This window comes from Eulemur rufifrons, chromosome 6 (genome assembly GCF_041146395.1).
Source record: "Eulemur rufifrons isolate Redbay chromosome 6, OSU_ERuf_1, whole genome shotgun sequence".
Classification (NCBI taxonomy): domain Eukaryota; kingdom Metazoa; phylum Chordata; class Mammalia; order Primates; family Lemuridae; genus Eulemur; species Eulemur rufifrons.
In genome coordinates, this window is record NC_090988.1 from 36,794,160 (window position 1) to 36,807,601 (window position 13,442).

The 13,442-nt window shown below is 37.3% G+C and overlaps 2 protein-coding genes across 2 annotated transcripts in view; one reads left to right on the plus strand and one right to left on the minus strand.

Annotated features, from left to right (window-relative positions):
- Nucleotides 1–706: 706 nt before the first annotated feature.
- On the minus strand, nt 707–7,103 carry ANKRD49 (ankyrin repeat domain 49). The gene is made up of 3 exons (XM_069469054.1): nt 7,056–7,103; nt 3,424–3,778; nt 707–2,214 (listed from the first exon to the last, which is right to left on the minus strand). The coding sequence occupies exons 2-3, from the start codon at nt 3,679–3,681 to the stop codon at nt 1,753–1,755; spliced, it is 720 nt and encodes a 239-aa protein (XP_069325155.1). The 5' UTR covers nt 3,682–3,778; nt 7,056–7,103; the 3' UTR covers nt 707–1,752.
- A 264-nt stretch (nt 7,104–7,367) lies between these two features.
- Nucleotides 7,368–13,442, plus strand: part of MRE11 (MRE11 homolog, double strand break repair nuclease) — a 62,220-nt gene continuing 56,145 nt past the window's right edge. The window contains exons 1-3 of the mRNA XM_069469055.1: nt 7,368–7,394; nt 8,198–8,315; nt 9,895–10,027. Coding sequence (XP_069325156.1) covers nt 8,296–8,315; nt 9,895–10,027 — 153 coding nt within the window. The 5' untranslated portion in view covers nt 7,368–7,394; nt 8,198–8,295. The remainder of the gene's footprint in view (nt 7,395–8,197; nt 8,316–9,894; nt 10,028–13,442) is intronic.

Below are 13,442 nucleotides of genomic sequence, written 5' to 3' on the forward strand. Positions count from 1 at the left end.
TAGATGGAAAGTTTACCTAGAATCATGGATACAACCCAATCTCAAGTGAGAAAGAAGCCATGGGCTCTGTGACTTTAAGACTAGGCAGCCTTGCTCAGCTGGCTACTTGGACAGATGGGGTCCTAGTCTACCACTGTCAGTCAGTTGCACCTGTTAGTATCACTAACTTAGGCCAGATTACACAGAAAGCAACCTCTCACTTTCTACCACAACCCGTTAGAGATACTAATACTGTGAAACCAAGGTATCTCCCTAGCCATACACTACAAAATAAATGAAGCTCTCTGAACTCTTGGGATCCCATTTGTTGCAAAGATTCAGTTCATATCTTATCTTTAACTTTTTTGAGATGATCTAATTTGTTCTAACTACATATATTTGATTAAATAACATTATTACTTAGTCTAGGGTGATTGAGTCACATGGGCCAGCTTAAAAGAGATAAGCCTTGGTGGACATTTAAAATATATAACTGAAGAAAAGGGCAATTGTTTTAGTTCCCTTCCCTTAGGGTGTTAGCTCTGGTGTTGAGAAGTTGAGAGAAAACTCTTTGGGATTAGTCACAGGGCGCTAGATGGTCAATGGGAAATTGCTGCTGGAGAGATTGAGAGAGTAGATATTAAATAAATATATGCATGCTGGATGAATAATTATGTTCTGGATCCAAGATAGAGGTAAACAGGTAAAAAAAGATAATTCATGTTTTTGTTGTTCAAAACTTACACTTTATTTTTCTTGAATATTTATATTTATGCTTTTTGTCACTATCCACAATTTTTTTTTTTTAAAGCCTGAGCCACTTTGTGATTTTAGCCCCATTATAATAATCATCCCTTCAGTCTTAGAATTCCTTTGCCCTTGTCACTTTGCCTTTGTATAGTTTGTATAAAATGAAGATCTTGGAAAATCACTATTTCCTGTCAACTTGAGTCTATATGAGCAATACCCAAACCAGCAGGTTTAGGCAGGTAAAGCCAGTTGGATAGCAGATACATTATGATCTCTTGGACCAAGGTACAGTTGTGTGCATATCTAAAAGATCATACTGATTCACCATTAGAATGAGCATCACGTAGGCTGAATAGGGTGAGGTAGGACTGTCCACAGGGTCGTGTGAGTTGTGGTAGGGGAGGCAGTATACAACATTCATGGATTAAACACCTAGCTAAATGCTTCCTGAAAATGGTCTATGTTATAAAGGACAAAGATCTAGGTTTTTTGATGTTTTCTTCTTTAACTTATTGAGATTCAAGTCACTAATATGTTAGTTCTTCTGGTTTAAAATGAAAACGACTGGCTATGGTAATATAGAGAACACAGCTGAACCACACCAGAATATTTAAGACCTTAAAGTTAAATTCTGAGTTATCTCACCTTATAAAAATATACATCAATATATTAAATATTCAACAAACATCTGGGATGTGGGATATTTAAAAATACATTTCTCTTGGATCAGCACCAAAAATATCATTAGTTTCTGTACAACCCTTTTCATGTTTCTAAATAGGCAGGTTAAAATTATTTCTGATAAAAATCACAAACTTCACAGAAATCATTAAAGATATATCTCAACAACTTTCAAATACATTTTGACATCAAGGTCAGGCGAATCACTTGGAAGAGCATTATAATTAGTGCCACTGAGTTTCCAAAGTAAGACATTTGATGTCAACTTTGCATTATGGGAATATTTTACATCTCACACAAGAGGCACTGATACTTAGAAACTTAAGAAAATTACTAAAACCATTAAGACGGAGGTGAAGAATTTGTACAGCCTTCCACAATTTCAAAGAGGTAGTGATAGATACTGGTCTTCCTGGCAATATCAAATGCAGTTTCTTCCAAGTTGTTTTTCAGACCTGGTTTGATGTAACGGTTCATCAGGAGGAGTTCTAGGGTATCTTTGCTGTCTCTGTTCCCAGCGGCAAGATGCAAGGGGGTCAAGAGGCCTTTTGTTTGGGCATTGATGTCTGCGTCATGCTGAAGTAAGAAAGAAGCCACTCTGGCGTTATTCCACTTACAAGCACTGTGCAGGGGGGTCCAGCCATCCACAGTCACTGCGTGAACATCTGCTCCTTGTGCAATCAGCTCACGGACAATATCTAAGTGTCCACTGTAGGCTGCTCGATGAAGAGGGGTATACTCATCTTCATCCCTAGTGTTCACATCAGTAGCCTTTTCAGAAAGTAATCTCCGCACTGTAGTAAGCTGAGAAGAAAAAAAAAGAAATTTTTCAAAAACTCAAAACAAAACAAAAAAGAAAACTGTCTTGTGGTGTTAGATTTAACTAAGTTAAATAAAAACTTGTTAGCAAATGATTTTAAAATGAAAATAATTCAAGATTTCTTTTTTGGAAAGAGAGGACAACTGATGTACAAATGAACAAATTAGTGTTAACCGTACTCTGTGGCTTCTAAGAATGAGATTCTCTGAATATTAAACCATACATTTACTCTTGGTCCAATTCAGGTTTATTGTACAAAAGCTATAGTCCTAGATGAATATAGGTTGTAACTGTATTTGGTATTTTATAATTTCATCTGTGAAAAAAAAGTAACTGATTTTTCTTATAGTAGGATTATCACACCAATATGCATAGTGTATAAAACCTTTAAAAATAAAACTTTTAGCAGAAGAATAAAGTAGTGACAAGGAAATCTAGGGATTCAAGAGTTCAATCCTTCTAAATACAACCTTAGAAACTTGCCCTCGCGTCATGATTTTCAGTTTGTTCTATGGATCTCTGTGGGCTGCAGCATGCTCTTGGGTTAAAAAGCGATCTAAAATGCAAGACCCTTTTAGTTATTAGTTTACTAACACAGACATGGGGAAACTGAGTAAAACGAGGTGGAATTGGCTGAGCATAAAGAACAGGCTTTGATGTTAATTCTACTTGGATGATCCTAAGCAAATTAATATTCCTCAATCTCAATTTCTTACTCTGTAAAAGAGAAGAATATTACCTTTCTTGTGGGATGTGTGAGGATTAAATGTAGTAAGGCACCTAGTATAGTTGGCATTCAGTAAGTGTTAATTCCCATCTTCTCTTTCCTAAATAATACATATCTCTAGGATGATCCCAAGGACTTAATACAAATGATTTCAAAATAGAGATGACTGCTTGCAATCTTTGTAGAGTTAATTACTCTTAAACCTCCAAACAGTACCTAATATGACACTTTGTAGCTTAATATGTACTTTCATGTAATATTTCCTCATTTGATCCTCACAATCCTGTATAAAAAAGATAGGTATTATCATGGCCATTCTTATATATGAGAAAATAGAGGTTCAACCGCAGTAGGGTTTGCCCAAAGTTACAAACCAAGTAGAGATTCAGGGACAGGTCTGATGGCTCCGACCCAGTGCTTTTCCTACTGTTATGGTTCCCTCTGGTTTTTGTTTTTTTTTTTTTACCCGATTTTTTTCAGCAGCCCAAAGAAGCAATTTGCCTGGATCTTTTTCCATTTTTTTTTCTTGCAATTGATACCATTCTTCATTATTTTCATCTTGTTCCTCATCTTCATCAGAATTGCCTACCCAGAGACTTTGAGTACCAGTGGGAATAAGGTGTCCATGTGTCTCCAACAATTCAAGTTGGTTAAACTGTTCAGAAAACTCCAAACAATTCTCTGAGTCTCGTTTTCCATCATCATTTACTTTTTCTTTTTCCATTCTTACTCTTATTCTAAATAAAAAGCATTTCAAATTCCAGGGTATGAATAATCTTTCTAGAGATGAATTATGTCTATCTTATTTTGTTCATCAAGATCTGAAATCATAAACACAAAAAATTATTAGCAAAACAGTAACTGAGGCTTCATCAACAGCATAGATAACAGTCTTGCAAACATACACAAACAAACCCCCATCTAAACTCTTTGGTGTTTTCTCATGATACCCATTGCATATATACTGGAGCTGACAGATTTCAGTAATCTATTAACCTTTAATGGTCTAACTCCTCTTTTTGTTTTCTTCTAAGTCAACCATATTATCATAACTGTTTTATTATTTATAACTATTGTTTCAAATCTATTGATTTAGATATTACCCTAAGAATGACAAATGCTTGAAATTTTTAAAGTTTAATATAATAAAGGCAAGTACATTTAAGATTTTTATAAACTAGACACACAGATATTATTCAGCATAAAACAAAAACTTCTAGCTCCTAAAAAAACACTTCAAAGAATCAGGGATTCTTAAAGATAAACTTGGCCCGGCGCGTGGCTCACGCCTGTAATCCTAGCACTCTGGGAGGCCGAGGCAGATGGATCACTCGAGGTCAGGAGTTCGAGACAAGCCTGAGCAAGAGCAAGACCCTGTCTCTACTAAAAAGAAAAATAGGCCGGGCGCGGTGGCTCACGCCTGTAATCCTAGCACTCTGGGAGGCCGAGGTGGGCGGATCATTTGAGCTCAGGAGTTCGAGACCAGCCTGAGCAAGAGCGAGACCCCATCTCTACTAAAAATAGAAAGAAATTATATGGACAGCTAAAAATATATATAGAAAAAATCAGCCGGGCATGGTGGTGCATGCCTGTAGTCCCAGCTACTCGGGAGGCTGAGACAGGAGGATCCCTTGAGCTCAGGAGTTTGAGGTTGCTGTGAGCTAGGCTGACGCCACGGCACTCACTCTAGCCTGGGCAACAAAGTGAGACTCTGTCTCAAAAAAAAAAAAAAAAGGAAAGAAAAATAGAAAGAAATTAGCTGGATAACTAAAAATATATAGAAAAAAATTAGCCGGGCATGATGGCACATGCCTGTAGTCCCAGCTACTCGGGAGACCGAGGCAGAGGGATTGCTTGAGTCCAGGAGTTTGAGGTTGCTGTGAGCTAGGCTGACACCATGGCACTCTAGCCCAGGCAACAGAGTGAGTCTCTGTCTCAAAAAAAAAAAAAAGAGACTAGGCCCCAAAAGAGAGGACATCTGTCCCGATCTCTCATCAATGCAGATATCTTTATGAAAACATCTGTAATAATGATCTATTTCTACTCTTATAATTTCAGGCCTAGGAAAATTCACTGCTTTAAAAAGTAGTCCTGTTCATTGATAGACAACTATTTCTTAGTTGGCTCCTTGTTTTGAACTGAATTTGGCTGTCAATTCACTCCTTTATTCAACAAATATGAATAAAATGTCTGGTATGTGCCAGTCTCTGGGTACTAGGATTCAATAATGAACCAGATCCACGTGTTGACCTCGAGAAGCTCGCTGTCTAGTGGAAGTGACTGGCAAAGACAACACAGTAAGGGATCCCATCTAGGATGGGATCATGTCCTGATACCATGAGTATACAGGAGGGTCAAAATTCATCTAATCCTAAGGAATCAAAGAAGGCTTCCTGGAGGAAGTGATATTTATTCCACTAGCCTTCCATATTAATTTATAAACCAGTATTAGCTTAAAGAGTTACACAGCATATAAGCCTTCATCAATTAAAGAAAATGACAATAACTAATAGATAATTTAAAAATACCACTTGTCACTCTCCCAACTATTTGTTGAAATCTTACCAGTCTTTCAAGGCTCTACTCAGATGTTATCTCTTTCATTCTTTCTTGATCCTTCCAATTAGATCTCTGCTTTCTACCTGTTTTTGGTGCTACATTTTGTCTTATTTCACTGTTAACTTTGTTCTTATTTTAGCCCCTTAAAAAATTATAAACTTAGGGATAGGGACCACCTTTAACTTACATTTATGTCCTGCTTGTATATAGCAAGCATTAAGAAATATTTGTAGCATTAAATTAAAGTCCCCTCACTTGATTTTGCCTGGAATGGATTCTGAGAAGTTCCAGAATTAAGCATATCCCTAAGATACTGATTCTTTCTACCTAATTTTATAAGTTTATTAGCATACAATCATAATGTCGTATGACATTTTATTACAAAGGGCAGAAGGACTAAACCCAAGTTTAAATCTATCAATCACGACCAGTAACTTCACTGGGCCTGTTACTTCATTATAAAATGTAAGGGTTGTGCTAAAGGATTTCTGAAACCCATTTAGCTTTTCAGTCTACTGGGAGACTTCATCAGAATTGCTTTGTGTTTTATTAGTCCTCTTAGAGTTACCACTTTTTCCTTTATTCTCAAACTAGTTCCTGAACCTTGCAACACAAAAGTGATCATGCATCAGTTCACTAAACACTTAATGGATGCCAATAAATAATGTAAATTTCATGTGTAATTATATCAAATATAGTAACATTATAGGCCAGATCTTACTCCCCTCCCCCAACATGACTTTCTCCTTTTTGTAAAAACTCCCCTTTCTTTATATAAATTCTGAATTTATAGATCCAGATACAATAAATTATATATAAAATTTTCTTGGTATATTTAATTCAAAAAGTCAAACCCAGGTGTAACTACCTGATTCAGAATTTAAAAAAACATTGATCAAGGTTCTTACGTAATGATATTCCTGATATTCCACAGGAAATGATAGGGTATGTTTCCTAACTTAAAGGGCACATTCCATTTTGAAAGAGATCCTAACTATATGTCAACTCCTCAAAAACAACTCAGTGACAGGCGGAGCTACAAACCCCCTTTTACAAGTGAAGGTCCTGAGGTTCACATCTATTAAAACAATTTGCCCTAGATCAAAGGCTCTTCAATGGAACTGAAAGGCCAGATAATCTAATTCAAAAGTTCCACATTATTTTTCACTGCCCTACATTTTACCGTTCTCAGCACAAAGCAATCCAGATGTGCTCGAGGACACAGGGGCGACAATAAGGGGAAGCAGAGAATAAAGGCCCGTGAACCAGAGGGTCTCGAGAGTGAGAGTAAGGGAGAGGGCTGCCAGTTCTGGCCCTCTGGCACCCGCTGGTCACTCACAGGCCCAGGAGTTCCGCCTGCGGCCTTCCCACAGCCAAGAGCGGAGAAGCAGCTTTCGGCCTACCCCTGAGACCCAAGACGCGGTCTGAGCTGCAGGGCTCGGCTGGGCGACAGATCCCCCACCCGTACGAGCCCAAGAGATCTCAGATGGCGCGAGTTTACCAGGAAGCAAGGTCCGGGACTTGGCTGGAGCTACCCACCTTAAAGCAGAGAAAATCGCCGCCGCGGATCTCGCTTCCGGGTTCGTCCTGTCGGCTGCTTAGGATTGGCTCCTGTGCGGAGGCGGGGCCTCGCTGCCACTTTCCCTGCCCCTCATTGCATTCGGCAGCCAATGAAAGCCAAACTAGGCTCGAAGCGTGTACGTCATCCAGCAAGTATCGCGAGAGAAACAGATCCCGCCTAATTCAGCTTTATGGCCCAGCGGGCTCTTAGAGGCAAGTTTCGGCAGGTCTGTTTGGTTTTCTTCTCAAGAATTCCGCCTTTTCTTGCCGGATAGAAGACAGCCTTGGGTCCCGACGGTGGGGCTTTGAAGAGTCCAGGTGTGGGGTAATTTAGGAATCATGTCCGTCTCCTATTGTTGCAGGTTCCCGGGCTCGAGGCCAGAGTGAATTGGCCTCTCTAGGAAGAGTGGGCCGAGTCAGCTGGGGAGGGTTTCTAGAGGGCTCCTCGTTCTGACTTCAGAGTCCCGTGTTGAGGGCCTGGGGAGGCTGCTTAGCCCGACAGAATCTGGAACTCAGGACGTGGAAGCGGTTGTTACGCGGTGGCAGCCCTTCCTCTCCAAGTCTCTTGGCTATTTTCAGTTGTCCTGCTCGAGCCTAAAGATGTTTTTCCGCAGACCACGTGTTTGTTTATTTACACTCGCTTTAAACACTAGCTTTTTGTTTATTTATACTACCTTCTCTTCAAAAACAACCCTAGTCCTTTGAAAAAATCTTGTGTCTGAGCGGGAAATACAGAATTGCCTCCATGCTCCAGAGTAAACCATGCATGCAACTTAAACATTTCTGCACATATGGAGTTGTTTGTGTGCTAAACCAGAACTATATGTGACACTTTTTGCCCATTTATTTAACATACATTAATTTTCCATAAGAGTGTGGAAAGAGAAAAAAGAAGATAAGTTTAATCATAATGGTGGAACTAGAATGGCACCGGAGGTGGGTTATTTTCTATTCTTAGCACATTAAAACAATGAAAGTATAGTGTAGATGAAAATAAGACTTCCGAAATTGCCAACTACTTATGTAAGACATCTGTACTGTGTGCGGTTTTTCTATTATGTTGGTTAAATACATGCACCCTTTTTAAAAATTTGTGTTTTATGGTGTAATTTTGTTTTTAGAATTTGGAATCGAGTGTACATTCTGACATATTTGAACACAGGACCCAGGGGTTCTTGGAGAGGAACCTGGTCCCAGAGGATCTGGACTGCCTGTAAAAATGAGTCCTGCAGATGCACTGTAAGTATGTGACTTCTAGAATCCTTTGTTACTTTGGGTTTCTAAAGCCCAGCAACTATGATCACCATAAAAGAAAACTTTTAAAATAAATTAGCAGTTTAAAAAATTAGCAGTAAATAAAGAACTTGCCTATGAAAAGGAATGTGAGTCATCAAAAAAGATATTTGCAATGTTTAAAAATCCATACCATGTGTTATTGAGTAAAAGATACTATTCAGCTATAGACTGGAGTCTTGCAGTAATTTGGTATAGTGCTATAGTAATGTAAGTTTTGTTCTTAGGCTTTATCTTTAATTATCAAAGCTATAACTTGAATTTTCATGATGAAATCTTAGTGTAGTTCTCTTTAAGCAGATTTTTAGAATACGTTGCTCTAGTATTGAATAAACTGTAAATGAATTTGAGTAAAATCGAAATAAACGAATTGTGAATGTTATGTGGAAAAAACTTCTCTGAGCCTTATCTCAGTTTCTCCATTTGTATAATTGGAATAATAATGCCTTTCTCAAATTAATTTTGAGGTTTAAGTGAGAGAATTCATGTGAAAGCACATTATAAATTGCTGTGGAAGCATGTAGTCAGGTGATCTCAAAAATACTCTGACCTACCTGCTTGTATATAGCAATTAGAACTGTGTGCATATCATTTTTGAAGTTTTTGAAGCGAGATCTTTTCTGGAAATATCTTTTGTGTATTAAAATTTGAATTTTGCAGATATATACAATATATTTTTAAAAGTTTATTGTGGTTTAGAGAAAATAGCCAGAATTTTCATTGTGGGTTTTAGCCTTGTTTCTGCCACTAGTTGTGTGATAAATCAGTTAATTTCTCTGTGTTTAGACTTCTCATTTTTCAGGGATAATAATGCCTGCCTCTTTACTTGTGGGAGTTGAGATGAGCTCAGATATACAAATATTTTAAAGAATTAAAAGTTATACTAAGTTTAAAAGAATATCAATAACTATTACATTGTTGCTTCACATGAAAATACCTTTGAATACTAGCACATTTAATTTAGATTGAAACAATTCTGTTTTGTTACCTGGCAAATTCATTAATGAAAAACTAACTTTCTATACACAGTAATGTCAAGGAAGTATCTTCAGGGACCTGAATGTAAGTTACTAGCATATTGGTATAAAATCTACTTACAAACTTAGAAGAAGGCTTTTTAAATTAATTCTGATTTTCCTGGAAAAGTACAAAATTAGGTAAATAGCAATTTTAGATATACAGGTCAAAACCTCTTATGTTTTTGCTGTGAAACAAAAGGGGAAAACAAGCAAACTTTTGGGCCCACGTTACATGTGAGGGTATAAAACTGGACATAACAAGGTTATAAATTTTTAAAGCAGTTAGAGAACTTTATAAAATTCACATACATTTGTTTTATATTGAATTAGTGGTTAGGAAAACAATGTGATGTTAATTGTTGAATATTTCAAATTTTCAGACAAAGTCTAAGACTAGCAAAATGACTTTACTTGTAACTGCTATTATTTATTTTATAAGTTTAGGTCTCAATTTGTTTGAATATCCTTTCAGGGAATTATATTGAAATGTTTCTTCTTTAATACAGTGATGATGAAAATACATTTAAAATCTTAATTGCAACGGATATTCATCTTGGCTTTATGGAGAAAGATGCAGTCAGAGGAAATGATACATTTGTAACACTCGATGAAATTTTAAGACTTGCCCAGGAAAATGAAGTGAGTTTGGTTTATATTTGTGCAATTTCTACTGTATATCCTTAGTCAACAGGTTCTTTTTCTTTCTGAAGTCAGAGATTTGTGTTATAAGCTCAGGTGCACACATTGCCTACTTGAATATCAATGTACTGAAAGCCTGAAGCAGACTTCGTATGCTTTGTGTCCTTAATTCAATCAGGAGCTACTTTTGTAAATATTAAAATTACAAATGTCTGTTAAAATTTATAAATGTCTATGGAGTGTTTAGAGAGTGCAGGATCCTGTGGCAGTTTCTATTTGAAATATAAAGATGACTGTCCTAAGTTTCTGCTTTCAGAGAACATACATGCAAACCAGTATGTTTGTGGATAAGACAAATATCCACAATCCTCAGATGCAAGGTGTGTGGTAAGAGCCATAAAAAAATTATAAACAGCATATCCTGAGAGTGTAGAGGTGGAAGAGACCACATTTAAATGAGGATAGCAAGGTGAACTTAAGGAGGTGGCATTTAACGTGGGCTTTTGAGGAGGGGTAGACTTATGACAGGTGATGAGCATAGAGAGTGTACATCCATTTGAAGCAGGAGTGAGAGCACAGAAGTGAGACAACATGAGGTATGTTGGAGGACTGGCAGATCGGTTTGGCTTACCAGCAGGCCATGTGTTAGCAAGCATACTGAAAGATTAGAAATAAGGGTTCAAGATGCATTAAGGAGGGCTTCAAATGCCAGATTGAGGAGTTTGTACCCAATTTGATAAAAAGTCTTTTGGCAGCAGGGTATTATGACATGAATTAGACATCAGTTTGACGTTTTTTAAAAGTGCTGGCATTAGGGGTGGGAAAGGAAGTGAATGCAGGAGATATTACAAAGATAGGATTTGTGTACCTTGGTTGTAGGAGGTGGGGATGAGGGAAAAGGGGGTGACGTTGACTCTGAAGTGTGTTGAGTCTGAGTGAGTGGCGGTACCAATAATAGAAATAAATAAGGAAGAGGTACTTTATGTGGGAAGGTGATGAATTCCTATTTAGATAAATTTAGAGTTAGAGATTCCAAATAGGACATTCAGGGCAGTTCTAGCAGGCAGTTGAAATGTCAGTCTAGAGCCCAGGGGAGAGTTGGAGAATAAACATAAATGCTGGTGACTTGCAAATTAACATTTCCAAGCTTGACTTTTCTGCAGTTTATCTGCAAGGCCTTTACTTCTTCTTCTTAAATATATACGGAACCTCTCTACTACTCTCCATCTTGCCAATAACCTTAGTCCAAAACTTTTATCATATTTTGCTTGGACTGCAGTAGCTCCCCATTGGTCTTTCGACTTCCATTCTTTTCCCCTACATCTATTTAGTGTATCAGCCAAAGTGAACTTTTAAAATAATAAATCAGATCTTGTCACTGTGCTGCTTAAAATTTTCCAATGGCCTTCCATTGACTCTAGAATAAAATGCAGGCTACAAGGTTCAACTTGATCTGGGTTACAGTCTGCATCCACGCTGGCTTGTTCTACTTTGGGGACTTTGCAAGTTTGATTCTCTCTGCTTGGAGCACCTTGATCTTAGCAGGGTTGACTTCTCAGTTCAAGTTTTACCTTTTTGGAGAGGTCTTCCTTGATACCTCCAGGTACTCTTTTTCACGTTACTCTGCTTTATTTTTTTTCTCATGGCAACATCTGAAATAATTCATTGAATTGTTTATTTGTTTATTATCTGTCTTCTTCGCTAGAAGTAAAAAATCACCACCAGAGTGAAAAATCGTGTTATATCCTAGTACCTAGAAAGGATCTAGAGAGCAGTAGGTACTCTTTTACATTTTTTAATTGAATGGAGGGAATGGCTAGTATTGTCTCCTTTTAAGATGGATTCTTCTTCCCTGAGGGCAAGAAACTTACGGCCAAAGGGGGTCTGTTTCCTGCCAGAGAATCCTGCATGTACTTTTTATTTTTTAATTCTTAGGCCCTAAAACATTTTTTTTCTGTGAGTGTAAGCTTTCCTCTACTTTGTCCTTTCCTCCCCTTCTGTTTTCTCTGTTTCCCTCTCCTGCATCCCTTAATCTTAACTGCTCCACCCCTAACAGTCGCATGCTAGGACTTATGCATACTACTTTCATTCTTTCCCTTTATTCGCATTTTGTGTTTCTTATTATTGAATTCTAAATTCTTCCTGACTTTTAAGTCCTCTGTTATATTGGCCCAGTGCCCTCTAACCAGCCTTATTTCTGTTGCCTAGTTCCTTGGACTCTTTTTGAAAACTTTTAATTTGAAATAATATCAGTCTTAGAGAAAAGTTGAAAGAGTAGCACAAAGAATTCCTTACCCTTCACCCAGATTTTCTGACATTTTATCACATTTGCTTTATCTTCTCTTTCTTTACACACACACAATTGTTTTTTCCTAAACCATTTGGAAGTAATTTGCATGTATAACCACAGTACACATATCAAAACTAGGAAATTCGTATTGATTCAATATTATTATAGAATCTTAAGATGTTGCCAGTTGTTCCAGTATTGTCTGATATAGCAATTTGGGGGCAAGTTGGTAATGTCCAGGTTCTAATCCAGTATTACATGTTGCATTTAGTTGTCATGTCTCTTTCATCTCCTTTAATCTGGCACATTTCCTGAATCTGCCTTTGTCTTTCATGACCCTGATGTTTTGAAGAGTACACAGGCCAGTTATTTTGTAGAATGTTCCTCAAACTGTATATATCAGGTATTTCCTCATGATTAGATTCAAGTTTTGCACTTTTGGCAGGAATACCGCAGAAGCGAGTTGAGTTCTTCTCAATGTTCCCTGAAATTGCTAAAAGCCAGTTTTTAATAATATTTTTTTAAATGGTTTAATAGTGGCAAAATATATATAACATAAAATTTACCATCTTAACCATTTTTAAATGTGCAGTTCGGTAGTGTTACGTACATTCATATTGCTGTGCAACCAATCTCCGGAACTCTTTTCGTCTTTTAAAAGTGATAACCTATTAAGCAACAACTCCTCATTCCCCCAATATATTTTTTGTTTGTTTTATTGATTCCATGCCTTTGATTATGATCATTTTCTTTCTTAAATCATGTTTGTTCTTGAAGTCCTATCTTAAATTCCACGTTTTTATTAAAGTTCCCCTAGCTATTAATACTATAGCCACAGTGATCTGTATTTCAGTGTTCCTTTGTATAATTAAGAACTTAAGTTTCTTTAGGTAGATTGTGTACTTCTTGAAAGCATGTGTTAGACTTTTTTCTCCTGTAATTTCCCTCCTTCACCGTTCCTCAAAATCTCTTTTATCTTTCATAGTACAACTCATATGCCCCATGTTAGCACATCCCTCCTGGACTCTATCCTTAGATGAATTGTGCTCCCCTGAGTTGGAATTCACTGTAATGTCATTTTTGTTGCTGGCTGTTTATATACCCGTTCCAGTTTATGTCAGAGAC